Consider the following 27,952-nt stretch of genomic DNA (forward strand, 5'->3'; position numbering starts at 1 on the left):
ATTGATGTGCGGCCTCCCCCAAAATGCAAACCTTATAGTTTCATTTGCTTATTAGAAAAAGACAGTATTCCAACTGAGCTGTTTATATCGCATATTTTGAATGAATAGTACACCAATATTCCTGTTTACATGCAGCCGTGCATACAACAATTAACGTAGTGCCGCACAACGTATTGGAGCACTATGGAGGAATTTACTTCCATTTCAACCTGCAGTCATGTTTCCCCCATTGTGTACCCTTCTGTGTCAGCTGTCGCCATATCCCATATAACCAGACCCTCTACCGCTACCCTCTTAATAGGGCCTTATTACAGATATCCAAGTGGAACATGTTGCTGGCATCACCTGTATCAAAGTCTGAATATTGTCATTCTTAATAATAATTTAAAAAGTTGTGTGCACGTAATCGTAGCAGTAAAAATACAAACTAAAAACGCACACGTGTCCCATTACTACGTGTTTGTTGGTGATCAAACACAAACCCGTGGCCTGTGTCGCTGCGACTCGCTCGCCGCCCGTGGGACACAGCTACTTTAAGGACAATTAATGCCGGATCCATCCGCAGATGCCGTATCGATTGTCCCGCGGCCACACTCCTCCTATTCATTAGCTGGTTCAATAAGAAATTAGTTATGTTGCAAATAGCCCCGGCACAAGCCATTATCATTAGGATTAACAATTAATTGAACCAGGCTTTGAGGTGAGACGGACAGCTCGAGGAAAGCCACGGGGGCCAATAATGTTGGAAGACTGTGGGATGACTTTGAGCTTTAAATCCCCTGCGAAAACAAAATTGGTAGAGACATATGCAATTATCTGCTGTGACATGAAGTGTTATACAAGGTTTTCAGAGCAGTTTTATCTCTTTATATATTAAATTACAAACTGCTTCCAGTGGGGAATTGCAACGGCGTAGCTGTATTGAACCCTGTGTAGTCTGCATGGAGGGAAGAATACTGATTGGAATCACCTTTTCACTTCGCATTTAATTAAGCTTCAAGACACACCTGTGATTGTCAATTAAATGAGAGATCAATATCAGGCTGGGCCACGGTTGTGACATGATTACAATAGAGGGATAACATTTACACTATAAAACACTGAGGGATTCAATACGGCAAACAACCTGATAGCAAAGTCTTATTTTTGATTATACAAATTAGGGGTGGGCGATTTGACTTTTTAAAAAAAAAATTTATTGTATTTGATCTTAAAGGTTTCCTTAAGCTTCTCTAACCTAACGACAGTAACTAAGATTCAATTCTATTGATTTGTACAGGTACAAACCAATAGAATCACGTAGCCAACTAAGATGGCGATGCTGATTGGACAAATTACTTCACGAATTACTTCACGAATTTCTTCACGTGGTTTTTGGTGACATATTGCAAATACAGCCAGCAACATGACTGAGGAGCTTGTGCCATAAAACTCTCTCTTTGTGTTTTTAAATGGGGGATATTGATGGGCTATTTCAGGTCATTAAAAATTCTGTGAATACTCACATGTGGCTCGCTGTTAACCAGCGCCTTGAGCTCCGGGAGCTGCCGACTGCTTCGAAACTCCACCTTGGACGTGATCGACTTGACCACCAGTTTGATATGTGCGTAGTCCTTGACTGATGAGAGGTTGAAGGCAAAAGGTCCCGGGCTGACCAGGCTGCTGAAGTGGTAGGGCGACGGTGTGAGGAGTAAGCCTTTCTTGTCTCCGGTCAGAATGTACGAAGCCATGATGAGGAACATCACGGCCAGGCCGAACAGGAAGGTGTAGAGCCGGATCTTGCGGAAGCAGCCCAGGGTGGACCAGCGCCTCGGCAGCTCCCGTTTCACCTCCAGAACGGCAAACAGGTTCATAGGCGTGTCGTCCACCTGCAGGAGCAGGGGCCTCTTGCGGTAGTCGTCCACTGTGGAGCCCAGCAGGCTGTATTTGTAGTCCATCTGCGTCATGGTGTCAACAGCTCAGACGCAGGGAGGCGTTATGGAGCAGGAGCCGGCCAGACGGGAGGTTTCAGGACGGGGGAATGGCCCACAGTTGATATCCATGATGAGTTGTGGAGAACAGCCCACATCATCCACTGACATGTGCCTAGCAAAGGGAAACAAGAAACAGAGTGACCAGCTGTCAACAGTGACTCACTGCTTTTATGCCTGGGCTGATGCAGCAACTTCCAATACCTCAGAAATATTTGACATAACCCTTTGTTACCACCTACACTTTGCTGTGTGTAGCTGAGTCACACTCACATCCTGTTCAAGTGCTGACTTTCATTTCTGTATCTGCCTCATTTGGGACCCAGGTTTCCTATCAAGGCCAGGCACTGATTGAATTTCTTTCCATTTTAGCTTCAACGTACATTCAATACCTTGAGAGAATGTCATCCGATCCTTTTGTCTCTCCCGATGATAAAATAATGCTGCTTTGTGGAAGCAATCAAAGGATTAACCTGCAGTTGTAGAAATATCACCTTATGGTAAACAAAAGAAAAAACTGAATTGATGGTAAAGAAATTATTTAATGAATCTATCCACTGAAGGAACTGACGAGACATCCTGTAAATGTCACACTTTCTTGGAAATGCTGACATAATTTTAAATTGTGACTAATCATTGAGCAATATTAACGAGACGCAGGGTTACGGTAATGTCTTTGTAACCCTGAGAACTCTTTCACTTCCCGTTTTAATCAAAGGGCACCGCATCATCCTCGCAGTCCAGCCTCCCTGAGCATCGGAGTCACAATATGGAGGGAGCGATAAGGACGGAGGGATGCATTCAGCCTAGCAACTATGGCTTTGCGTGTCAGACTCTCCTGGGGAGAGACAGGAATATCAGAGATACCCGGCCTGGACCGGAGAAGGGATTATATTATCAGAAAATGGTATTCCTCACTGTGAAGTCACATGGATCAACAGCCGCCCACAGATAAAAGGAGGGCCGATGTCTAAAGGGTGAAAGAATTGGGGATCTTTAATGATAATGCTCCCGCAGCAGCGATGTCTAGTTTTATCCTTGAGGGTTTCTTTGTGTCTGGAGCTGAGCCAACATGATGGCGGTGAATACAATACAGCATAATGACAAAAAGCCAACAGAGCCCAGGGTCTAGGACACTTTTCAAAGGATGAGTGGGGTGTTGGCGAATATGCCTGAAGCCTCTGGTAATGTTTCAGACCTTCACACTTGAAACCTCATGGATACAGCCACGAGGCTGACGCAAGTGTCGCTCCTGCTCACATACATCACAAGATAAGGGGCACTATGGAAGTGAGTCATCGCTCCTCCTCACGATATTGTCTGCCCCCCCGCCACCACCACCGACACCACCCATCGCCCACACCCTTTGCACAATCTCGGAGATGATAAGAGGGCGGCTGGCGAGCGCCTGCCTACCTGCTCAAGCAATGTCATTTACCCCCAGCTGGGCCCTCAGCACCGCGCCACAGCTACAGTCTCTACAGGGGGACAGGTGGAGAAATAATCACCCCGGCTCTGAAAGAAACCGATTTCCAACAACCCTGGAGAAGTTTTCACTGTGAGGAATAAAGGATTCACTGCAAGGAAGCTGAAGCCACAGTCGGATAATAATAATGTTTTCGCTTTGAAAATGAACTTTTGGAGCGGGATTATTTTTATCACCTCAAAAAAAGAAGTGAGAGTAGTGGATTTTAAATGACGATTGCTAGTTCAATTAAAGTTTGCCCACACATCGCAGATGGTGCATCAGTGCTTGTCTTGCATAATAGTTCACCAGAATAAGTAGTACTTCTCTCTACTTTAAATAGTCTGTAATGACGTGGGGTCCCATTTTAAAGACTGCCAAATTTCAAAACGATGAGCACTTCAAAAAAGACTAAGAGGTCTGCTCTTAATAGAAATGTAATTACCGCAGGTCAGATGTCCACCCCATCAAAGAGAAGGACGCCACAGTGTGTGATCAAAGCTGCTAAGAGCAGGATGGCATTTTCAGGATTGTACTCGTGACAGCGTTCGCTACTGATGAGCATACGTGCTCATCTGCAGTCGACATGCCATTAGCGCCTATCGATTGTCTCGTCCTCTGTCGAGGCTGAAGTCAACGGGCTCCTTGTGCTCAAGGTTACAAAAATAGGGGGGAAGCAAGAAAAGGACATCAGGTTGAAGATGGAGACAGGGGTATCAAGAGAGTGGAGAGATGAAGAGGGGAAAAAAAAGGTACTGTACGTCAAACCTCGAGGGAACCTCGCATCTAAATCAATCAGTCAGCTAACTGTAGCGGCGGGCGACTGGCAGCTTGACAGATCTGCTCTATTCATAAAGCGAATACGTTGCCCCCGTCCATCACAGATGATGAAATGGCTTAACTCAAACAGAAATATGGCTGGACAAAGAAGACTGGGGGGTTGCATCATCCAACTTTTTTCAACTGACAAACCTTCAAATAACAATACGAAGTGTGAATCTGAACATTTCCAGCAGGGAGAATGGATGTTGACTACTTTATGTCTGAACCTCCAACATGATTTAGTGCCTTCGACGCTGCTTGTATTAAAATGTGCACCTGTTCCTAATAACTATATTGTAAGTTATAGCGTCACTGGTAGGTGATAATACGTGTTAACAAGTTAATGATTTGGAATGCCAGGTTGTGAAAACCCCTTTTTGGCTGACGCACATCCACCTCCAACATGATGTGCTCGATTTTTACTTTTAATGACAACCATAACGTCAGTATTACTATTACATCTGAACTGATGCTGGATTTTCCCAGGAAGATATCGATATCTTCTGATGTGATATAAATATTCATTTTTGAAGGTATAATTTGGAATTCAGTTGTTGAAGTAATGTGAGCAAGCGGGATATTTTACAAGAGGAACTTGTCAATTATGAACTATTGTAAGTCTCTTAAGCGTCTGCTTAATGTAGAAAATGTAGTGTAGATGTAGCTCTAGACACAAGAAGGAAGCGAGAGGAGTCACTACATCATCTGCTCTGGAATAAACAACGCTTTCAACCACTTGTTGCTAGATTTACTGCCCCAACAAAGTATTTCACAATCCTTATTATTGAGCTCTTTCTATAAAGCCCTTAATAAATTATTTTCCAACAATAAATAACATCATTAGGTACAAATTGTTAAAGCATGCGGGGAAATCTCACTCAGGTTGTAAGTGTAAGAGTAAGAGTACATTTGGCGTCATCTGACTGGAAAGATCAAACCCATTAACCACATTGATAACTCAAATTCATAATGATTGTAATTAACTTCAAAGACGCTGGCATCAGTGGTAATGGCCTGCGTGCTGTGCTGATGGTTCCCCTCCCTGTGTGGTGCAAAATGGAATTGCCTCGGCCTTAATAACTCATCAGAAGGGAGACCTCTCTGTACTGTCTCTCGCCTGTCATTCGCAGACAGATCAGTGAAACAGGCAATCAGGCAGATTTGTTTTAGACTCTGCCGTCTAACTCCGCTCCCGGCTGTCCGTTCCCACTCTGGGGGGAAAAAGCCAACAAATCTCACAAACCAGCGGCTAATTGCTGTTCTGTCATGTGCCTTTTTTCTTCTTCGCTTTTTCCTTTCTTTGTGTTTAGTGCCGTCATTACAGGATGATTGCTTATTTGTGGTAAGATTATCTATTTTGCACAACAAGTGACATCTGTTTTTTTGTGTGTGTTTTGACCACTATGAAGCTGTCTGCCGTAGCAAACCAAATATCAAACTGCTATTTCTTGCGCTGTGAAGATTTGCTCTCTGTGGCGACAAAGACAGCGACACGGAACATCCTCGACTGGCGGCGTAGGAATATTGTCCTGCTTTTTCCCTTTACTGTCCGTGGATTGCGGTCATATTTCATAGCGCTGTGCACTCAGACAATAGGAATGACAAAAAACACTCCACAGCCCTATAATCACTCATTCCTCAAACCGCAGAGATGGACGATCATTATACCTGGCTGGAGAAGCAGCGGAGAGCACACTGTCCTACTTCCTCGGCTCTCTGGTATTTTCAAATGGTGGAAAATTAATTGCATGGCCTGCTGATGGGCCCCCCTGAAATGCCCTTTTTGTTTTGATTCAAAGCACACCGCCGGCTCCCTCTCTCTCTCTTTCTCTCTCTCTCAGACTACAGAGAACTCACTGCCCCATATCACAGAAAATTGTTAAAATAATCGTAGCCATCCTGAAAGACCTACTCAGACCTGCGCTGTTGTGCTCGTCTTGGATTCCTGGAGAAGATTAAGGGCCTTGTTTTCATTTTCTATCAGGCACAACGGCAGCTCATTCACAGAGGAACTTAATAGTTTCCTGCCAGTTTTCTCTTTGAAAGACGGTGCAGGGAAATCTCAATTTGTCTCGGCGTATTTGTCCGTCCTCTGAGGACCAGAGGACGGGAGGTCTGCTCATATGTCAGAGTATCTTTTGTTGTTCAGAGCTGTTTGCATAACAAGACAGCTTAAAACTTCACTTATTTGCCGGAGCAACAGGCAGATTAGAGGTTGTGTCGGCGGCTGGGACGCGGCGGAAGTGAGGCGACGAGCTCCAGCAAGCCTGATCCATATTATCAAGAAAGGTGGATGAGAAATGGTTAAAGTCTCAAAGACAGATTGCTCACTTCACATCCAACATATAATCATGACTAGAGATTCACCTTTTGCAATTTTCTTGGCCAATTCCGATTTTGCCTGGAAGTCTGACACAACTACAATTGACAGCATACACAAACATTTTTGCAGCTTTTTTTAATGGAACATTCAATGATATGTTCTTAATAAAACACTGATTATGAAATAAAATGACACATTTTAAGCTATTTGAATGTCTACAGGAATTTTAGCTCCCTTTTATTAGCACTTTAGCTGTGTGTGCTGACATATCCGGGACTCTTATTGTGAAAGGTCAAAAAAGAAGCGGTCTGTCTTGACGCTTGAGCTGGATGAAAAGTTCAGTCAGCGGAGCCTTATCCTCAGAGTGAACACATCGAAGAACGCTGTCTGTTCCACTCACAGAAAAAAAACCTTTTCATCCGGAAACTCTGATCACATCACCAGGGGTTCAGGCAGACCAGCCTGAGGACATTGGACAGAAAACCCATAAAAATGTTACCCAGAAAATATGATCCAATTCCATCCAAATCAGCGCATTCAAGTTATATCTTTGTGTTTTTGTACAGCAATCGTGAAGCCTGGTTGACAACATTTTGGATGGGTTTCACATGTCATCCCATAGACTAGCAGTACGTCAATGTGGTTTTACATTAACGTGGGTATTTACATGGGTTTCACATGTAATCCATAGGTTTCATATGTAATCCATAGGTTTCATATGTAATCCATAGGTTTCGCATGTCATCCTATAGTTTGCACATGAAAAGTTACATGGGATTCACATACTACATCATGATTTACACAACCACGTTTCACATAAGCAGGGTACATGTTTCACTTGTGTAAAATGACCTTACCACAGAAGGGTGCACATGTTTCGAGTAAATAGGTAGTTTCTTACTTTCAGTTCACCCTGAAAGTCCCATTGAGGGGACGAGCGGCATGTGTGTAAATGTGACCAGACTAGAATCTGATACCGGCCGGTCACCAGTCACGGCCGGCTGATCAGTGCATCTGTAATCATGAGTCAAATGAAAGATGTGGGGATGATGGAGGAGGAAATCATGACGCCACTGGACAAAGAGAGGGAACATATTCTCGCTACCGTGATGCAAATTATGCATCACAAACACTGAAGACGGCATTATGCAATGCTGACTGACAAACCAAGGTAAACAAATGATTATCTCTGATTCACTGTGCAGGTGCGCAAAGCAATGCACGCACCTTGACTGCCGATCTGCTCCCATCTTTACAGACACGACCATGGAATTTTCCTATAGACTCTGAGTTACTGTGACAGTAGTCAGAAAAACAGATTACCACAAGTGGAATGTGCACGGCATAATTAGGAATCTGCTGCTAGCTCTCCCTTCACAGCCACAGAGGGCAGAGAAAAAGGTACAAAAGCAAGCGAGCTCGGTGCTTTTTTGCTACAACCGAGGTGGGGAGGAATATAAAACATGAGCGCAAAATGACAGAGCGGACTGAAAACCCCCTGCGATGGAGACGCCTGGGAGACCTTGAGAATAGAACGGCACATTCTGTCCACAGAGTCCTTGTGTGCAGCTGCCCAGGAGTGCTCTCGACCTACTCTCAAAGACTGATTTCAACCATCCACTGTGGTACCAAAGGAGCAGCTTGTCATTCAGGGGAAACAAGCCTCATCCTCATAGCATTACCAAGCCATGTCACCCTTTAGCGCTACTTAGAGATCCTGCACGGCGAATTAGCAGAGAAAAAAACGGAAGAATAGAGTGAACAGCTAATGAGTTCAGACTGTAAGCAGAATGTCAGAACTGCCTGCAGACTCGGGGCAGTTTCCCGTTACGGCCTTTTTCCAAACAAACAGCCGATGAGCTGACAGTAAAGGCCGATCCTAGCTGAAGGGCTGTAAACACGCGCTTAATGTACTGTATTCTGAGAAGCCATCTGCTCATCCTCACTACAGCGACCCCTTGACATTTCCAGAAGACGGGAAGTGGATTTTGGTTAAAGTCCACCGAAAACACAGGAAGCGCTGCTGAAGGGGGTAAGAGTGTGACAGAGGCCGTCAGAAAGAGGAATAAAGGATGTGTCAGCGCTGTGTCAGCCGGGGGAAACATTTTTTTTTGTTTTCCACGAGGCCACTCTCAATAATTAAAGTTCAGCAGTTCAGGCCACTGCAAGGGTGGTTCACCCGTGGAGTGTCACCTCGTGATTGGCTGATGGGATGGTGATAAATAGCTGCTGATGACATGGACAAGACGTCCTCGTGTATCAAGGCTGTTTTAATTTGTCATGGAGCACCCTCTTGGAGAGGTGTCGCATTTAATATACATTTAGATGAAAAAGCACCCTGATTATTTAGGTTTTTTATTGTTTTAGAGCAGATATAAAGCTGTTTTTTTTTTGTTTTTTTTTAAAGATATCAGTCCTGTGCATTTTTTTTATACAACAGCGAACACACAGCTTGTGTGGTTCTGTTTACAGTCCGACCAAACACACTCGCATTGCTGTAACAAATGAATCGGTCAAAAATGCAACAGCGATCTGATTTCATGCGGTGCAGGACACTGTAAAGTAGCCGCAACTAACAATTATTTTCATTCGGACAATAATTTTTTCGATTAAACGGTCAGTCATCTGATCTATAAAATGTCAGAAAATTGTGAAACATTTCGACCGGTGTTTCTTGAAGCCCAAGGCGACATCCTCAAATGTCTTGTTCTGACTACAATCCAAAGATATTTAGATTACTGTCATGAAAGAGTACACTATATTCACATTTAAGAGGCTGGAGTCGTCGGAGAATTTTGAATTTGTATTCCTAGATTATAACTCAAATCGATTGATCTTTCATTTGAACAGCTGGCGATTAACTGAATAGTTGAAAACTCAATGATTAATTCATTACTCTTTTGCAGCTCTAATGTAAAGTTGGTTAAAAATGACTTTTCCTGTTTTTGTCAGTGCTAACTTCCTTGCACTTCCTATGGCTGCCTCACAATAAAAGCTGTTTTTGAACACTTTTCATGTAAAGCAGCTGCAGTAGGAAACGCTCGGCTTGCATAAGTCAGTGAACAGTGAACGGAGGCGTTATTAGAGAGATAAAAATTAAGATGGATTACATACATGCATCGTTTCCTGTGAATTCCTTGTGCGTGCGAAGGCAATCTGAATCGAATGTGGGAATCCTGCCACCACCAATAATTTAACTATATAGATTGCTGAATGTGAATACATTAAATGGCTACTGCATAGAAATACAGATGTTAATAAATATTCAATTTAATGTCTCCAACATACCCTAACATTGTTTCCTGCTCCAGGAACATATTGATGACTGTAGTTGACAGTAAATGAGGTCTGGTAAAATGCTTCACGTAATGAAACGGAAAGAGATAGAAGATAGAAAAAAAACACTGATGAGCAGTTGATTATGCAGCGTTATACGTACCGATACACACAGGAAACAGTGTCATGGTAACACACGTTATCTTTAAAACCACATTTTTGTAATTATTGATTTTTCTAATCCCATTTTAATCAACGCAAGTAAATCCTTATAATAAATACATGCTGAAAATTAAAATGATGACCCTTAACTGTGGAGTATCTATTTAAATAAATGAAATCAATTGGAAAACGCATAATTTGTTGGAGCAAATGAAGCGAGAACCAAAGCAAGCCACCGAGGCGTGAAATTAATCCTTACAATGGCTTGGGAGTACAAGAGAAAACATCTGGAAATAGGATTGCATCGAGCCGCGTCTCTGCAATGTAGCCGGCCGATAATGGAGCGAGAAGGAGCCCTATGACCTGTGAAATGTGTCACTTCCCTCTCCTGCCCCCCCGAGGGGCTGCAAGCCCAACACAATCATGTAAATCACGACCATATAACACAAGCAAGAAGGAGACGGTCTGTATTAACTTTAGCGCAGAGCGAGAGTCACTCGTCATATTACCCCGGGGAGGAGTCATCCGTCACATTCCCCCGGATCACACACGCTGTTGACCAGAGATCAGCATCTAATCTCCAGGAAGTCATGCAGCAGAGCCCCCCTCCAACCCCCAGGAGACCAGAGGACCTGACCGTGACCCGACCGATGGAGCCGCCGGGTCAAATTATCAACACAGCCTTTTGGACACTTTCACTGCCAAGACGGGCGCCGCCGAACATTGGCCTCTGCCCTGGATTCATAACTGCTGCTCAGCTGGGATCTCGGTCCCAGTTCAGCACTTTTTCTTCAGTCTTATGTTTTATTCATTATTTTAATTTCACTGGCAGCCTCCCACAGCCAGTGCTGCCTGTGAGGTGGATAAGTGCTTATGATGGTGCAATTTCGAAAAAAAAAAAAGTGCAGGAAAAACAACAGCTACCATTCAAATTATTGATTGCAGGTAATGGATATGTTTTTGATGAACACTGGGCGCTCTGGCGTCGACGCAGCGAGGCTGAACTGGGAATGAAAATAATAAATTCAGAGACAAGAGGAAGAAAGGTTGAAAGGTCACGCGTCTTATCCGTGACGACAGCCTGCCTGACATGGAATCACGAAATAAACAAACGAGGGAATTGTTTTTTTTTTATGTGAAGAGCCGCGTCTTTAACACAATAAACAATCAAGGATTTCGCGCGCGAATGGAAACGAGGAGCCTCAAGTTTGAGGGGCGTATGCAAATCAGTTCACACAGCAGCTTCCGATGAATAATGTATCAGGATGAACTTAGATGTGATGCGTCTGTAAGTTATTATCCAACTTTAGGATCCAAATTTATACTCCGATGAATTCCAATAATTCCGGAGACACCCTTGCATTTGTGTATTTTCCCGTGGCGCTCGGAGGTTTGTTATATAAGATCTTTTTTTTTCTAACAGCGATCTTGCAGTGGCTTTAATTCACTTCCTCTGTTTTATCTTCAGCTAGATTTCTGTCGGTGGTCAGATGTTCCTCTCCGTTTTTGATCGCGTTCGTGTTTGTGAAATATTAATCCGTCTCGGCGCCAGTTTTTCAGGATGTAGGTTAAAATAAAAGACGAAGAGAGGATGTGGTTAAAGCAGCAGTCTGACTGTCGGGGGCAAACTTATTGGAAGTACATTGTGTGGGGGGGGGGGCAAAGAGAAACGAGAAGTTGTGAAATATCTCTCCAATTCATAGACGCTCAGCGCTGCGTAGGAGGACTAAATGTTTTTGTGATTCGCGAATTATGTGCCAATCGGCTTCTCATCCCCTTAAGGTCCATCTCTCATGTTTTAAATCGCCAGTAACGTGGGTGGCGACTGGAGCCTGTAACATTTTTATATCGAGCACCATTAGCAAACTCGGCATCAGAAGGTAGATAAACAAAGAGGCCTCCCACCCAGCAATCCAACGAAAAAGTGAAAGTGTCAATCTTGGGATTACATTAATACATTTTACACACATAGGAAAATAAAAGCGTCGGCGATAGAATTCGGTCCCTGGACGACCGCTTCTTCATTTGTTCGACACTCTGCCGACGCCTGCTCCTGCTCACCTCCGGGCTCTCTTTATGAGAGCTGACAGGCCGGCTCTCTACATGTGGACCAAAGTTCAATCTACTGTTAATCTTCCTTTTTCCCTAGAAGCAGACGGGCCCGGGGAAAAGCAGTTGGTAATTAATCCAATGGGAATGTTTACTATTTCCAGTGGAATTCCTCTGAACCCACAGTGCAGCATAAATGGCTCCGATTGAAATTGGCTCACAGAGAAATTCGGGGGGGAAAACCGTAAGACTTGTATAAAAAGGAGGAAAATATGTCGTGGTGAGACTTTCTAGACTATATTTACATTTATAACAATATCGCTGTTTTAAGGGGTTTTTTTTCCGTCCACAAGTTATTGCCCGTTGACACCCTTGACATTTACAGGACACATCTGTAAACGCTTCATATTCTCTGGAATCGCGCTGCTCTTCAAGTTGGTGAACCGCAACTAAAATGTGCCTTCATGGCACATCTGTGTGATATATAAATACAGTATTTTGGTAAACACTCAATGGGACTATGATGAGAGCCAGTAAAGTCGAGACAAACCATAGATCTAAGAGCTCAGAATGTGTTCTGTTCCCTACAGGAGGCCATACCAGTGTACATAAAAGCTTACATGGACGAAAACATGCAACAAACATGGGAAGAAATGGAGAGACCAATTACATTTGGATGAAAAATCACTTACAGGTGACAATCCCTCATACATGGAGTATTTTAAGGACGATGGTTCCAAACTTTTGGGGTAAAACAAAGCTGTTTATTTAGGATATATTGTTTTAGGGTTGTTCCAATACTGGGTATTGACTACTGAGTACCCGACATGTCTCAAATACAGCCTAAAATGCTGGATCTGGTGTCGGTGAGTACACGAGTTTATGTCAACACCACGTCATTTATTAGCACCAAAACAGGACCCTGCTACTGTCCATGTAACTGTATGCAACACATAGTTTTTACTGCAAAAGTAGCCAATCAGCCGTAAGCAACGAGCAACTTGTGTCCCTTCAGGCGCTAGTCAGAAAACGTCCATTTAATTATGTGTATTCTTTTTTTTGGTTATGACTGACTGTCAAACATTTCTCTTTCATTTCTCTGACAGACCGTATAATGATGACATCACATCCATGCAGGGTTAGTATGGTTCTCTTCTGTCAAAGGGGTTCTGTGAAGCCTCGGTGACGTGCTGAAAGTTGTGCGTTACTTTATGTTAGCGGAGCTGAGAGAGGCACTGAGACGGGCCACTTGAGAACGTACATAAAGTCGCATCCTTTGTCGGGGAAAATTCAATCCAGCAGCGTTAAACAAGTGAAACAAATCATCCACAGGCTTGTATAGGCAACAGAAAGAGACGGGAAAGGTCCGCTTCATGTTACAATCCGTTCACATATGGCCAATAAAAAAGTCATATACATCTAAACTGCTACAAATCTTTATTAAGGGGCCTTTGGGTGATTTTGTGACCCAACAGATTGATTTAGGAGCCCAATGCAGGGCCTAACCCCGAGGTTGGGAACCACTGTTTTAGTCCGAAACAACTTGTCAACTTGGTCTTAACTTCAAGCACGTGCAGTTTTGAGTTTTCCTAACTCGTTTTTCAAAAGGTTCGAAAAGGCAACACTTACCTTTTTAACACTGCAATAAGCGCTTACATCAGGGCTTTTTACACGCAATAAACCTGCTAAAAGTATTTTTTGCTTTCTGTTTTGTCTTTTTCCCCTGTGTTGTTGCGGTTACTTGCCAACTGAATGATGATCAAACGCTACGTGAACGAGTACAGATGTAGTACAGGAGTAATTACCAACATTCTGAACTGGAATGCACATCATAGCGTTGTCCCGGAAAAGGGGCGACAATTAGCGTGTCCACCCGGGTGTCATGTGGACAAATCCCCATGACAACTGCAGTAGTCATCAGCCCAGGAATGAGTGCTTTCCTACTAAAAAACAAAAGCCAGATGTTGATGAGCTTTTCTTGTGAAAGGAGTAAGAAGAAATCACCTGACAGTGCTAAAATTATTCTCAATTGTGATTTATTTTTCGGTGGCCCCAGCTCGGGGACTTCAATTATATTATACTTTATTGTTATAAGTCCACCACACTTAAGCCTCATTAGCAAACACTTCACAGCTTGTTGGCAACGAACCGTGTGATTATGGAGAAAAAAAAAAATCCTGAATTAAAGTCACTACTACATGCAATACTTTGGTTAACACGTTTTTGTAATGTGTACAGCCGCTCCCTGACTTTCATTCATCACCGCATGGTGAAGGGGACACTCTGGACGTTTCACGCTGCTTTTAATTCATTGTTCTCAGCAGACGCATAAATGTATACTTTAAAACATCAGCAGTTTGCCCAGCAGACAGACGATGATGATTATTGTACCCTCGACTCGCTCAGTATATAAGTCGACGGGCCAAGAATGGAAACCGGGAGCTCGTTTGTCAAATCAAATGAGGCTTGAGAGAAGCCGTTTGTTCTCAACTTCCATCAAATAAACTTGTTTGCTGATCAGACTATAACTAAAGCTGAGGGAGAAACAACTTGAGTCGCCGCCAAAAAAACAAGCCACCATCTTTGTCAAATCCTGCAGATGTGAGGATTTCCAGGAGTAACTCCACGCAAGATACGACTTGGATGCCGTCGCCCACCCAGCAAGGCACCGTTCCCGCTCAGCGTGAAAAAGTCAGCCAAGTTATTAAAGACTACAGCTTTCCATCTGTGACTATGTGCGACGATGAAGAGAGGCACCACAGGCTGTGATGTTTCCCGAGCTGCTTCCTGCTCCGTCTATAAATCCCCGCTTTCTCAAGGTTTCTCCGGGAGACGTATAGTAATCCTTTGCTGTATCGCTTCACACCTAGTTAACAGTCAGAGGTTCATCTCTAACCGCGCTGAGCCTCCTGCCAGACAGGGATATGTGCGCTGATTGAGTGTTAGCCTACGACTGCAGAGGAAACGTGCGAATTAACAAAACGCCGGCTATTACCGAGTCGACCAGCCGACTGCTCTGCCGCTCGGGAGCAGGCCTGATGCAAACAGTTTTAGGGGGAGGCTACTCGAGGGCATCCCAGCGGATCCATAATATTAACTTGGCCTGTGGATTTTCAACTCCTAAGATGCTGCGCTTTATCTTCCCCCCGCTACATTATGCATGTGAGTCCACAATAATGAAGGCCGGGACAAATTCGCCAGGCTTAACAGGCAGGCAGGCAGGTTAATTCTCACAAATTAAGGGTGAGGACTCCTTTTAATATGGAGGATTAATTGCACGGTGTCTTAATTTTTAAGGGTTGCCAATATGTTCCAGCTCTCCTCGCTCACAGAGGGATCACTTGCACTGTAATTTGAGGGTGAGGTTTTAGCATAAATCAGAAGGAAAGATCTTTCCTGTTGCGGCATGCTCTGGAAGAAGATTGTTGCAGGGAAGGAAGAAAAAACAGTTCAATCATTTCTACCTGCTTGGAGGAGGAAGAGACGTTCAAAATACAACACATCCATCTTGAGAAAGTGTAAACATTTCTGTGGTTCGCCAAAGGTTCAGACTGGCAGCGGCTGCCTCGCGCAGATATGAAACTCCAAAATTATCTTGGCAGGGATAATCCCACAAAATGATAGCTGCAGCGATGAAAATAACATTTGTACAAATTCCTTTGCGACCCGGGCCAGGTCGGAGTGTGTGTGTCTCCTCGCTGCCAAGGAAGGCTGAAAAAATGCAACCAGCCCCACAGATCAGGTGCGTCTGACACTTCTGCAGGACATTTCGAGGCTGTCTGGTAAACGGAACTCGATGTTGACCTTTGAACTCCAGCAGAACCACAGCGAGGTGGCAAGTGCATGCAAGTTTTTTGTTTACCAGGCTAGTAAAGACTAAATGAGCCCCGGGGCTGCTGCTGCTGCTGCCGCTGCTGCTTGTACTCACAATCGTCACCTAAACCGTACGTTCAGCTACATTACTTGGAGTCAACAGAACACTCGACCTGATAACTGTGAGAAATGGTTCCTCATTTAAAGGAGTAGCCGGAGGTAATTGGAAAATGAACACACCTCTCCCCGGCGCTGTGCATTGTTGAAGTCCCCTAGGTCTGCATTGAGGCCCATTAGAGTGACATCTGGAAGACAGATAACTGTCTACACACACGCACGCACACACACACACACACACACACACACACACACACACACACACTCAAACACACACACACCACTAATACTAGGGCTTTCTGCTAACCTAGGGGATTCCATGGCAACACATGAAAGCATCCATGACCCAGCGGCTGCCTAAATATAGATTTTAAAAAGTGAAAACAGAATCATGAATACTTTTTACTCAATGTTATCTCTCTCTGGAAATGCATGTGTTTAATTAAAATGAAAAAAAGAAAAGGGAACAAGTGAAAATTGGATGATACAATTCATAATACAGGATTTGGGATGCAGAACGTCTCTGTAATTAAATTATTTCTTTTGATTCAAACTTAACTTTGGACAACTCTGGTGCGTATTTGACAGCTAAGTGGACTTTTCTCCCTAATTTTTCCCTCTCATTTATCAACTCTTTTTCATACCTGACATCAATATACGTCATCTTTCAAGTGTTTTCCAGAAGAAAAGATTCAAAAACGATTAAAGGAACAAGAAGAATTGGCCGCCTGTTGAATTCATACTCAAAGCAAACAGCATATCACCATCTTAACTGCTAACTTCTGTCAACTGTAGCTGCTGTTAGCTCAGTTAGCTGTGCAGCCAGCAGTCCAGACTGGGAGCTTGGAGCACCAGTGAAGTGTTGGTGATAACAGCCTGAGCACAGGAGCTTTGGACCAGGATGACGCTAGCTGGTTAGCATGCTAAACATGCTTTGCAAATACACTGAGTGCAGGAATTCTTGCAGCAGGAAACTGTGGAGTCCTTGAAAAATTTTAGGTCGTGTTGTCAAAATTGGTCATTTGGTCATCTTGCATCAGTCTGGGGGATAATCACGGTCTGCGTTTTGAAATGACAGTTCCCGTGAGGGGGAGACATAAACACAAAGTATAAAATAATAACTAGCTAATAAACGGCTATTCGAGCCTTTCATTAATCTATATTTGTTTACATTTTGACAAATAGGTTCCATCAAATGTATGCTGAATTAGCCACTGGAAGTTCCTGTTTGCAATGTAGCCGTGGATGTACAAACAGCTATCAGTGGGTTACTTTTGACACTGAAGTAAACTTAAAAATTGATAGATTTATGGACCTTAATTCGTGATGGGCCTCCGATATTTATATATATAAAACATACTGTGTGTGTTGAGATTTGACAGAGCTGTGACTTCCAGTGGGAGCTCAAACTTTGATGGGAATTGCTAAGAGTTATAAAGTGCCATAATTAAATTTTCACCTCATGCAGCTCGAAAAATTCGATGAAAGCCCAAAACAGCCTTGAGCCTTAACTTTTACAATATTTTTCAACCATTCAAATGCTGATAATGAAGAGATAAGACCAGTGGTGTATTTAGCAAACAGGGCCATTTGCATAATTGTAAACACACAGTTTTTTTTTTCTCTGCATATCCCCACAACACACAGTCCCATAAATCAAACCACTCCAAAAAAAAGGGGGGTCGCTCTCATTTGCCAGGCTCTCATCTATACAGCACAACTGGGTACAGATGGTAAGGGAAATAAAAGCCAGTTTAGTTTCCCATGCGTCATTAATACAAGCAATGACCCCCAACTTGGCAGCGGGCGCACAGCAACTCTGGGATGCCAGATTTACCTTCTTACTCAGCATTTTAAAGTCCCAGCACGATGGCCACACCTCACATGGTCTCTCATGTTGCTGCGGAAAAGTGTCCTACAGATATGTTAATAATGTACATGTGTGAGCATGTCGTGTTTTTATGTTTCTCTTATGTCTCCATTTCTTTTTATTTTCTCACCTCCATTAAGGATTCCGCACCCAGTTTTGAGCTCTAGTCCTGAGTTGAACGTGTTGTGTGTCATATTCACACGTCCCATGTTGCAATTATCACTTTATATACATTAAGAAAATGTGTTTCTCCACATGTGATCATTTTGTCACGTATAAGCACCGTTTTCAACGTGTGACTTCACGCGGGGGGACAAAGTGTCGCTCTGTGGAGTTGGAAATTCAGCACATTTGCATCTGAAAAACAAAGTACCATACTGGGTGTGAATTTACACGCACATTTTTTATATATAGCATTTTTAGAATGATGTATCTGACCTATAAATGTCTCAATTTTGCATGTGTCGCTGACCTTACAGCCTATGAAAAGACAGAACACAACCAAGAGAGAGAATGAAGCATGCAAGATGCCGCCATGCTTCCCCTTGTTTACTACAGCCAATAACATTGGATGAAAGACAAAAAAAAACCCTCTATGCAAGTCATTTAAGAGATAAAGCAGATTAATGGCTGTCAGCATGTTGGCTTAATCACCGGAGGCCCATCAGTCACAATGACAAATAGCCTCGGACCGCCGCTTCAGACAGACAGCATCTTCTAGAGTGGTTGCTCCTCCGCGGCCACATAAATCCTGTCCGGTGATCCACTGCTCTCATCAGGAATACATAACATAACTTCATCTGAGGATCCATCCATCAACGGGGCTCCCGCATGCACTATAATTTTCAAAGTCCAACTCCTGCTCTCGAGCACAGCTGGAAAGCAGCCGGATGCCATCTCCATGCAGAGATCATTCAGTCTGAAACTAGAGCCTGCTGTCACTTAGACGCGAGCTCACAGAAACAGCAGTCTATCTGCCTATGAAACATTTATGCAACAAAGGGCTACTGGCAACAGGCGTGAAGCTAAAGACGGCATCTTTAAGGACTGACGTGTTTTGATAGGCTGCTGAATGGCCTTAGTTTTAAATTTTTAAATAGACACCAAACAAAACAGCATCTGACAGTCGGTTTGTTTATGTTGATGCAAAAACTCTGTTTGCATACTGATGATCTGGATGTACGTGTCCACTATGGTAATTTGAGGATGTACGTGGATGAGTTTGTTTAACCATCAACACTGCACATCCATGAATAGTGCAGAAAGATATTTATAGCAATACATAACATAGGAAGCAGCAAATCCTCGCACTGGAGAAACGTGAACCAATGACTCCACGGCATCTTTGGTTGATAATGACTTATAACCAAGTATAAACCCACCATGACGTCACCCATTGGTTTGTGGATAACCGTGCCTTGAGTTTGTCATTACAGCCACTGACATCTTGTTTTTTTTGGAGCCGAGGTTCTTACTTGGATGAGAGGGTAAAGCCGGGTCTGGAAATCCTGATGGATCTGACTGTAAACCTGAGGAAACCATGGTAGCGACTTGACAATCATACAGTAGTTGCGCCCTAAAGTATACCCTGCTTTATAGTGTATTTTGCTTTTGAATGGGATTGGGACCATGAAGTCATTAGGAAACTGTTTACTGAGGTAATGAATAAGAGTAAGAATTAGGGAAACTTTCTCATAAGCTTACATACAATCTGACTTGAAACCACCGGAATTGCCCTCTACTGGCCATAGAAACAATGGAGGATCAAGGCACTTTTTAGCCTTAGAAGATCCATATACATTTTATATGCTAAACGATTATGGTGCTAAATTTGTTATCAAAAATCGGCATCTGATTCTGTTGATTATTTGACTAATCGATAATCTCTGAGCACATTTGATCTGGTGCGACTAAAATGACAAAGCGCCATGAAGTACAACTTATAGTGTATGTTTTTAAGCGTGAGACAACACATCCTCAGGCCAGATGACAGAATAGGTTTTTTGCTAATGACTACCTAAACAACATGTATGACACATACTCATTGAACTTGAGTTACATCGAGTAACTATTACTATTATTTTACATTTTGAAAGGGAGCAGAAGTACTTGGTTGGATATAGGAAAGGATAATAGTTTGGGTAAGGGTTAGTTAAGGTTAAGTATGTTAGATTTGTTTCTACCTAAATTACCTGACTTCCTCCTTTGCACCCGTCATAATTACAGTGCCTACTAGAGGTTTCCCCTGAAAAAAATATGGATTGTAGGAAGCAGCTTGCACACATGACATGTACAGCTATTTTTTTTATTGCCGGATTTTAGAACCAAAATGTGGTAGATAAGAAGAAAAAAGGCCGATCATGACCCATCATGCGTTAATGTTCTCTGCACACAAGCGGTTTGGAGCTCCATATGGACAGTCTGCGTGCCCTGTGCCCCAGAGGAGCCCTATCGAGCTGCACACAGCGGCCCCCGGTGCACACTTGACACTTAGCTTCCTGCAGCAGTGACCGAAATAAAAGACCCCTAAAAGAGAGGTCAAATGCTTCATTTGAGAAACACAGAGTGTTGCTTCAGGCTCCCAGACTGAAAAAAGGACATGTATCCCAAAAGAAAGATGGAGAAAAAAAAAAGGTGTCAGAGTTATCAGAGCAGGGCCAGAATGTGTGAGTCACTGGGAAAACGAAGGGACTGTGTGGTATCTAAAAGACCGGTCGGAGGTTTTTTGGGATGAGACAACGAGGCGCGGGGACAGACAGTTGCCCCCGTCTGGTGCAAAATGTCCCAGACGACGCTGTGTTCCCACAATAGACGAAGTGGAGCAAAAAACAAAGTTGGCAGCAAGTCTGACCACGCAGCACAAATTATCACTGCCTCTGATTTCTTGTTAATGTTGATGAATCATAACAACAGCCACGGCCTTGACAAACCATGAATATGAAGATTTATGGATGCCAATAAAGACGGCGGTCTCCTTTCTGAAAATTAAATCTGTTTGAATAAACAAAGAGCACCAGTTTGTTAACTCTGTGTGGCATTAAACGGAGGACGGCAGAACAATTCACATGAAAGTCTTCATTTGGACCCAATTGTCTGGGCTAATAAAAAGCCGCTCCGCTGCACAAATATCCACCGTGCATGTTGTGCAAATCACACAAAGACGATCCTGTACCAACATGGGAACGGATGTTTAAAGAAGAAAATCTGCTTTGAAGAAACACTTGTTTCATCTCATGACTCATGCAATGCCCGGCCTGTGGTTCTATATTTCTCTCCAAACACGAGGATGTGTTTTATCACTGTCGGCCTCTAATGACCTTAAATCCATGAATCTGAAAAGGGCAGCAGTCCTGCGCAATGTTTGCTGCCAAACTCTCCCCACTTTCCATGATGAATTGGCCTTAAAAGGGCCATTTGAATTGAGTTCCCCGAGATCCCTTCAGCCAACTCCCTTCCCATGAGAAATCCCAAAGAAAGATTTCAATAACAAAGGCATTCCCTCTTTGTCTGCATTGCAATAATTAGGAGTCTACAGCTGGTCTATTACTAGGAAAACACTATCGCTTGAATTTCTAATGAAAACCTTTTGATGGAAAAATTCCTCCTAAAAGCTTCACTTCCTGCTGTGATCGCATTTACATGTAATCAAAGTCTGCTTGAAATGCCGTAACATCCAGCTTTTTCTCCATAATTGATTAATCGCGGCATAAATATTGTTCATTCATAATTCTGTCTCCCTTTGTGCGAGGCGGCTGCTGCACATGCATATGAGACGACGTGTGGCAGCATGATTCATTGTTTATATACATTTAAGTTCTTTTTAAATGAATTCTTCATCAGGCCGCTACAAAAAGAATCTCCGTCTAAATCAACAACGATCGGCCAGAAATATCGCGGCCCGACTTGTACCGGACAGAGCGATTCATCAAAGTATCTCAGTCACTTCTCAGAAAAGCCGCGGCAAAGGGAGATGAAATGAGCTCCAACAAAACAGAGTGCCTGCTAGGGGCCACGCGCGCTACACCCCGCCGTGGCATTTAAATCATTCTAATCATCCATCCCACTCGCTGTATAATAATATATTGCAGCCAGAAAAGAGATTCCCCACCACATTTACGACGCCTACGTCTTCGCTTCCCACAGAGGCTTTGTGTCAACTAGTAAGCACACGGCTACACGCTCCCAACACGGCTCAAAGACACACACACAAACACACAGTGTACAACCATACCACGGAAACAACAGCTTGTCAGGGCTGCAAGTAATTATTATTTTCATTGTTTTTTTTTTTCAGTTCAGTTGTTGTTTTAGTCTGTGAAACGTCAGCAAAAAGGCTGAAAAATGACCGTCTTAAACCCTCACAGCCGAATGATGTCTTTAAATTTGCTTGTTTTGTCAAAGCTAAACGTGAAGCCGTCCCTGCAGTGCTTCAAATGGCCACTTGAGGCCTGTTCCAATTTCAACCCCTGTTAAAATTTCCAACTTTAAAACGGGAATAAATAAATTTACAGCCTGGAACAGAAATGGTCTCTATGGCTAATTTCCCATGAATATCTATATAACTCACTTGTTTAAACTGTGTTAAAGCTTAAAGCATGATCATGATCGTGGCGGCTAGCTAGGCTACCTGTGCCTGTTTGTGGATTTTCCATGCAAATATCAGACAAATAATACGGCCTGCTGTGTGGTTAATTGCACTGACAGACGGGAGGGGAGGGACAGACGCTGGTGTTTTTGAATTAAGGAGTGACCCCTTTAGCATGAGGTGACTTGCTTTTTCTAGTTGGTTTGTCCTAGCTAACCTAGTAGCCTCCTGTCTTTTGGTGTCCAGGCTTGCCTCAGCTTCAACCATGCTCCACCTGTCTGCCCATTCTTGATTAACCGAGATCAGCCTAGATAGAAGGCTGCAGCCACACATTTGGGAGGTGATGGGTGACGTTTTTTCACCAGCGGTTTTGTCCAATTAACGGACCTCGAAGTATTCAGTTACATCACATCACATTGAAGAAGCTAATACCAGTGAATTATTCTGCTTTTTCTGCTTGACAAATGACTTGGAAGTTTAAATTGTTGATTCATTTTCTGTCATCTGACAACTCGTTAAACTGCTTCTCAGCAACATTTTTTTGCATTTCCATCCCGTTTGCCTGCCGCTTTTCTTCCGATTTTACTTCACTTCCTGTTTGGAAAAACTCCGTGCTGGCAAGCAGCTACCATGTTGCCTGATTGAATGCTCCGGCACAGTAATTAAAACCCTTGTGTTAACTCATTGCACATTAACTTGAACTCGAAAGCAATGAGGGGGAATAGAGAGGAGGTTAAAGTGATGGGATGCACCACCCGGAGGGGCATGTCTGAACCATTAACCAACAACTTATCAGGGCTCACGTGAACCCATATTGCAACGGTGTGCTTGCACAGTGGATGCTTATGTCTTGCGATGCAGAGAGAGAGAGAGAGAGAGAGAGAGAGAGAGAGAGAGAGAGAGAGAGAGAGAGAGAGAGAGAGAGAGAGAGAGAGAGAGAGAGAGAGAGAGAGAGAGAGAGGAGAGAGAGAGAGAGAGAGAGAGAGAGAGAGGAGAGGAGAGAGAGAGAGAGGAGAGAGAGAGAGAGAGAGAGAGAGAGAGAGAGAGAGAGGAGGGGGAGGAGAGAGAGAGAGAGAGCCCTGATGTGAAAAAACTTAAGGATGCTGTAGTGTGGGAACTGTTGGATGCTTAATTAGGAGACACTTTGACGGCTCCTGCAGATCCTGAGCACGCAAGTCTTCATAACATTTCATGATCTGAGCTGTAAGATTGTATCTCGGGGCAGAATTTTCTAAAAACTGTTTAAAGAAAAAAAAAAGAAAAAATCAAGCAAAGCAGAACATTTCAACGGAACACATGTGGTTCAGCCTCATGTTTGCCCCCCTACCAAGCAGTGTGTGCTGTCTCAGGTAGTGTAGGACAAAGGGAAGAGAGGACCACTCCGTCTGTCCCCCCCACCACCACCAACTCCCCTGAGGCTTCCCCTGCTCTCATTGGTCAGCGGGAAATCCTTTTGTTTTGGGCTCTCACGGCTGAAGAGCGTAACATCTCATGAATGGAAACCCACAATCACAAAGAAAAAAAAAACCGTGACGAAATATCTGATTCTGGATGTTTTTAGAATGAAATCAGCCCTTTTAAAAGAAGAAGTGATGGCGACTTGATTGGATATCCTCTCCCCGATATCCATCTATTGATTGATTATTTATTTTTTTTTTTAAAGATCTGCCCTGATATTTCCTCCACGATCCGTGCAGTTCAACTCCACAAGCAGCGAAAAAACCGAAGAAAACTGAGTGAACTCTGGGGTTAGATTAGAATACATAGTGACCCATTCATTCTCTACGGGGGCAGCGGGCGCCTCTCCAGCCCTGAAAGGAGCCCGTTATATTGGCGATGTCTCCGCTTTTATACAGGACGCGCGCACACACACAGTCAAATCAGCCACTAAAAAAAAAAAAAAAAACTTTTCCATTTCTGCAACCTATCGTTTAAGAGTGCGTAATAACCGAGGGCATGAACTTCTGCAGTAAAAACAGAAAAAAGGGAGGGGGGAAATTGGATGCACTCATGGAAATCAGGCTGGGGAAATAATCCTAATAATAATCCTAATAAAACATTTTTTTTAAAAAAAAAACCTACCATGAGTTTCTTCTCACAGCCTGCAGCGCTCACACGACCACCCGGATCAAACTACTTCTTCTCACCGCCGGCTCGCGTATTTCCATTCCGGTCGCCGGTCACGGGATTAATGGCATTTGTAAGTCCGCGTAAAAATAATGATTTCTTCTGCCGCTCAGCCGCCGGTTACATGCGAACAAGTTGTAGAGTCTCCTCCGCTCGCTGTGACAGCCTCCCTCTCTCCCTCTCTCTCTCTTTCTCTTCTGTTTCTCTTTCACACCGGCTCCCCGATATGAACGGTGGGAGTCAGACACTCTCTCTCTCTCTCTCTCTCTCTCTCTCTCTCTCTCACTCTCTCTCTCTCACTAGTGGTAGAGTGGTAAAGGGGTGAGGGTTGAGGGCGAGCAAAAAGGGGGAGGAGGGAGAGCAGGGGTCGCTTCACAAGAAGAGCTGTGATCTGTGTACGAACAGGAATAAACAGCCTCTACTTTAATATAACGGGAATAAACATAAAATGGACATATAAAGGGTCAGTTCACACTAAAAACAAGTGTTTTTTTTTACTGTAAGTTAGGTATATAAACCTCATAGTTGTGCAAATATGTATTCAAAGAACACAAGTTGATCTGTCTACAAATAAGAAAACTCCCTCTACTTTAATATAATGGTAATAAACGTCATAAAATACACACTTAAAGGGTCAGTTCACACAAAAAACACACTCACTTGCACGAGTTGTGCAAATAGTTTTTCAAATCAATTATTCCCTTCATCTGTATAAAAACAGGAACAAACTACCCTATTTAAGTTAAATTGGTATAAATCTCGTAAAATTGACATTTAAAGGACCAGTTCACACAAAAAACACATTTTCTTACTATAAATGTGTATAAGCCTGAGAGTCATGCACATAGGTGTTTAAAGAAGAGAAGTTAATTCCCTTAATCTGTATACAACCAGGAAAAAACTACCCCTACTTGAGTTTAAATGGAATACATCTCATAAAATGGACTTTTAAAGGATCAGTTCACGCAAAAATACTAATTTCTTACTATAAATGCATGTATTTCTATCATATTGAGTCATTGTTACTGTAGTAGAATAAGATGAGAACTGTAGGCGTGATTGAAATACATAAAGTAGATGTTTTTGTGTAGTTGTCTGTCACCATTGACTACTGTGAGTTTTTTTCCCCCAACAGGAGGTCCAGTATGGGGCAAAGCAGAAGGGATGAGACTTCGCTTCTCTCTATGGGTTTTTCAGGCATCAGTATCAGATTTCTGACTCCAGTCCAAATACAAAGGAGGTAAATGGAATTTCATTTTTCTGGCGCTCGCAGCATGCCTATTTAAAGCTTACATTAGCTGAATTCAAAAGGACGTCCCAGTGGCCTCCTGTTTGAGGCTCATGCTACAGAGCTGCCAGCGTTGGATTCCTGCCTGAGCCTTTGTTCGTTGCATGTCATATCCATCTGCGTCTAATTAAAAAACGGATAGACTATTACTTTAGTAGAAAGTACTCGCATTAATTTTTTTATATAGTTTTGACAACATCCTTTAAACATATATGCAAGAGTGTCTCCACCTACCAACCCTTATATACAGAGAGATTACAGAGAATAGTATTAGTTACATAACATACTGTACATACGTTGTTAAATTGGTTACAGACTGCTGTAATCCTGAGAAACTGTTCACAATGGATTATTTAGAGTAATCTGTATCTGTAGAGACAAGTTACTATTCCGTTTTAAGCCTCATGTGACCATTAATCTGTCTCCCAATACGTCACAAATACATATTTTTGTAACATTTTTGAGAAGTAATTCAAACCCAGAATTTTAATATTTAGAAAATGAATGAGGTAAAAATACAAACTCAGAAATATAAAAGTGAATGAGTGAATAAACAAGCTGATCTCAGAGGAAGATAAGGTCCCCAGAACACTGTTTGAAGCTAGAAAGGTGGCAGGGTCCGCCACATGTAAACAAAGTAAAACAGTATGAAACTGTGTTGTCCTTTAAGGTCAGTTTGTTTATTCAGTTATTCAGTCATGAAACCAAAAAAGTTTTTTTATTTCAGTTGGTTTAGGCACAAAGAAATCAGTCATGAAGATCTTTGTCTTTTGATTTAAATTTCTTCCTGCAAACTACAGCGTGCATCATTCAAATAATTTCCCGCAGAGACATAAATCAGGAATTACAGTCTTTGGCTGCCCATGTAATGCTGCTGGTAGAATCATTTCTTTTCTTTTGGCTTCGGCCTCTTTATAGGATTTGTTGACTGTAAGGAAAATCACAACACTGAGAGTAGAGTAATACCAGCGTTATCCTCTAATGTTGTTTTCCAAAGCTTTAAAAGCACCACAAACACTCTATTTATGTTTACTGTGCTTTGGTCTGAGGCAGAGATCTCAAAGACGGATACCTCAAAACGAGTCAAACCCAAACTATCCAACAGCAAATGAAAAAAACGAAAACATTTCTAATCTGTCTTTTTCTGCTTTAATTTGGGTGGACTGGCCCTTTAAGCTCAGCCTCAGCTCCTGCACTAAATGCACTAGGGATCTCTGGAGGAACTAAATAAATATAAAAACACCATAAACCTATTATTGCCCGAGTCTCTATAGGACCGTCATTGCATTATTGTGGCGCTCCCCTCAGAGAGTATATAGAGGGGTCTGGTGGAGTGAGGGGTGACAGTGGGGGAGGGGACAGAGACCAGCGAGACAGCTGCTGCTCACTGGCTGGTTATTCAGACCATTAAGGCAAAGACGGATTTATAGTAGGAGTTCACGTTACGTCTGTGTGCTTGATAGGTTTCCTTTTGCTCTGCTGTAACCTTGCGGTGAGTTAGTGGCGTCTACAATAAAAACCTGCCAGGGCTCAATATTAGAAAATTTAGACAATAACAAGGTGTTTGCCTCCCACACAAAGACATATCACGGAACGCAGCGCAATTACCAGGGCAAGCAAAAAGGCCAATAATTTCACATTGACTTGAGAACGTGTGTGTTTACCCCCCACTCTTTTATGATAAAGTCCAGTGGGATGGGGGGGGAACAGATGCATGTGGACCCAGAGATGATTCATCATGACACATCTGGACGATTCAGCAGCTCCACAAATTGGGAGCTTGACCGCAGTGTGGCGGTGTGAGGTGGTTTCAGTAAAGAGGCCCGCTCGGCTAGGAAATATGTTGTCACATATCACGTTTCAGTGATGCCACCACGGGTGCTGTCACTGAGTCAGTCATCATCATCATCATCATCATCATCATCATCATCATCACCATCATCATCACCATCATCATAAGCATAAGCATAAAAATGGCTACCATTAAGCCTTCAGTTGCCGTTTTACACATGCAGGTTCAAAAAGCCTCCAACATCTATATTTTCCAGTATGCGGCCTGTGCTTTGGTTTATTGCAATAAACAAC

At 43.0% G+C, this 27,952-nt stretch overlaps 1 protein-coding gene across 1 annotated transcript in view; it reads right to left on the bottom strand.

Moving 5' to 3' along the window:
- The window catches only part of chst15 (carbohydrate sulfotransferase 15), a 40,558-nt gene extending 15,729 nt beyond the window's left edge, over positions 1-24,829 (bottom strand). Inside the window, exons 1-2 of the mRNA XM_030401433.1 lie at positions 24,535-24,829; positions 1,506-2,085 (exon numbers count right to left, since the gene is read on the bottom strand). Coding sequence (XP_030257293.1) covers positions 1,506-1,946 — 441 coding nt within the window. The 5' untranslated portion in view covers positions 1,947-2,085; positions 24,535-24,829. The remainder of the gene's footprint in view (positions 1-1,505; positions 2,086-24,534) is intronic.
- Between the last annotated feature and the right edge of the window lie 3,123 nt (positions 24,830-27,952).

The sequence above is a fragment of the Sparus aurata genome, chromosome 20, assembly GCF_900880675.1.
Source record: "Sparus aurata chromosome 20, fSpaAur1.1, whole genome shotgun sequence".
Lineage (NCBI taxonomy): Eukaryota > Metazoa > Chordata > Actinopteri > Spariformes > Sparidae > Sparus > Sparus aurata.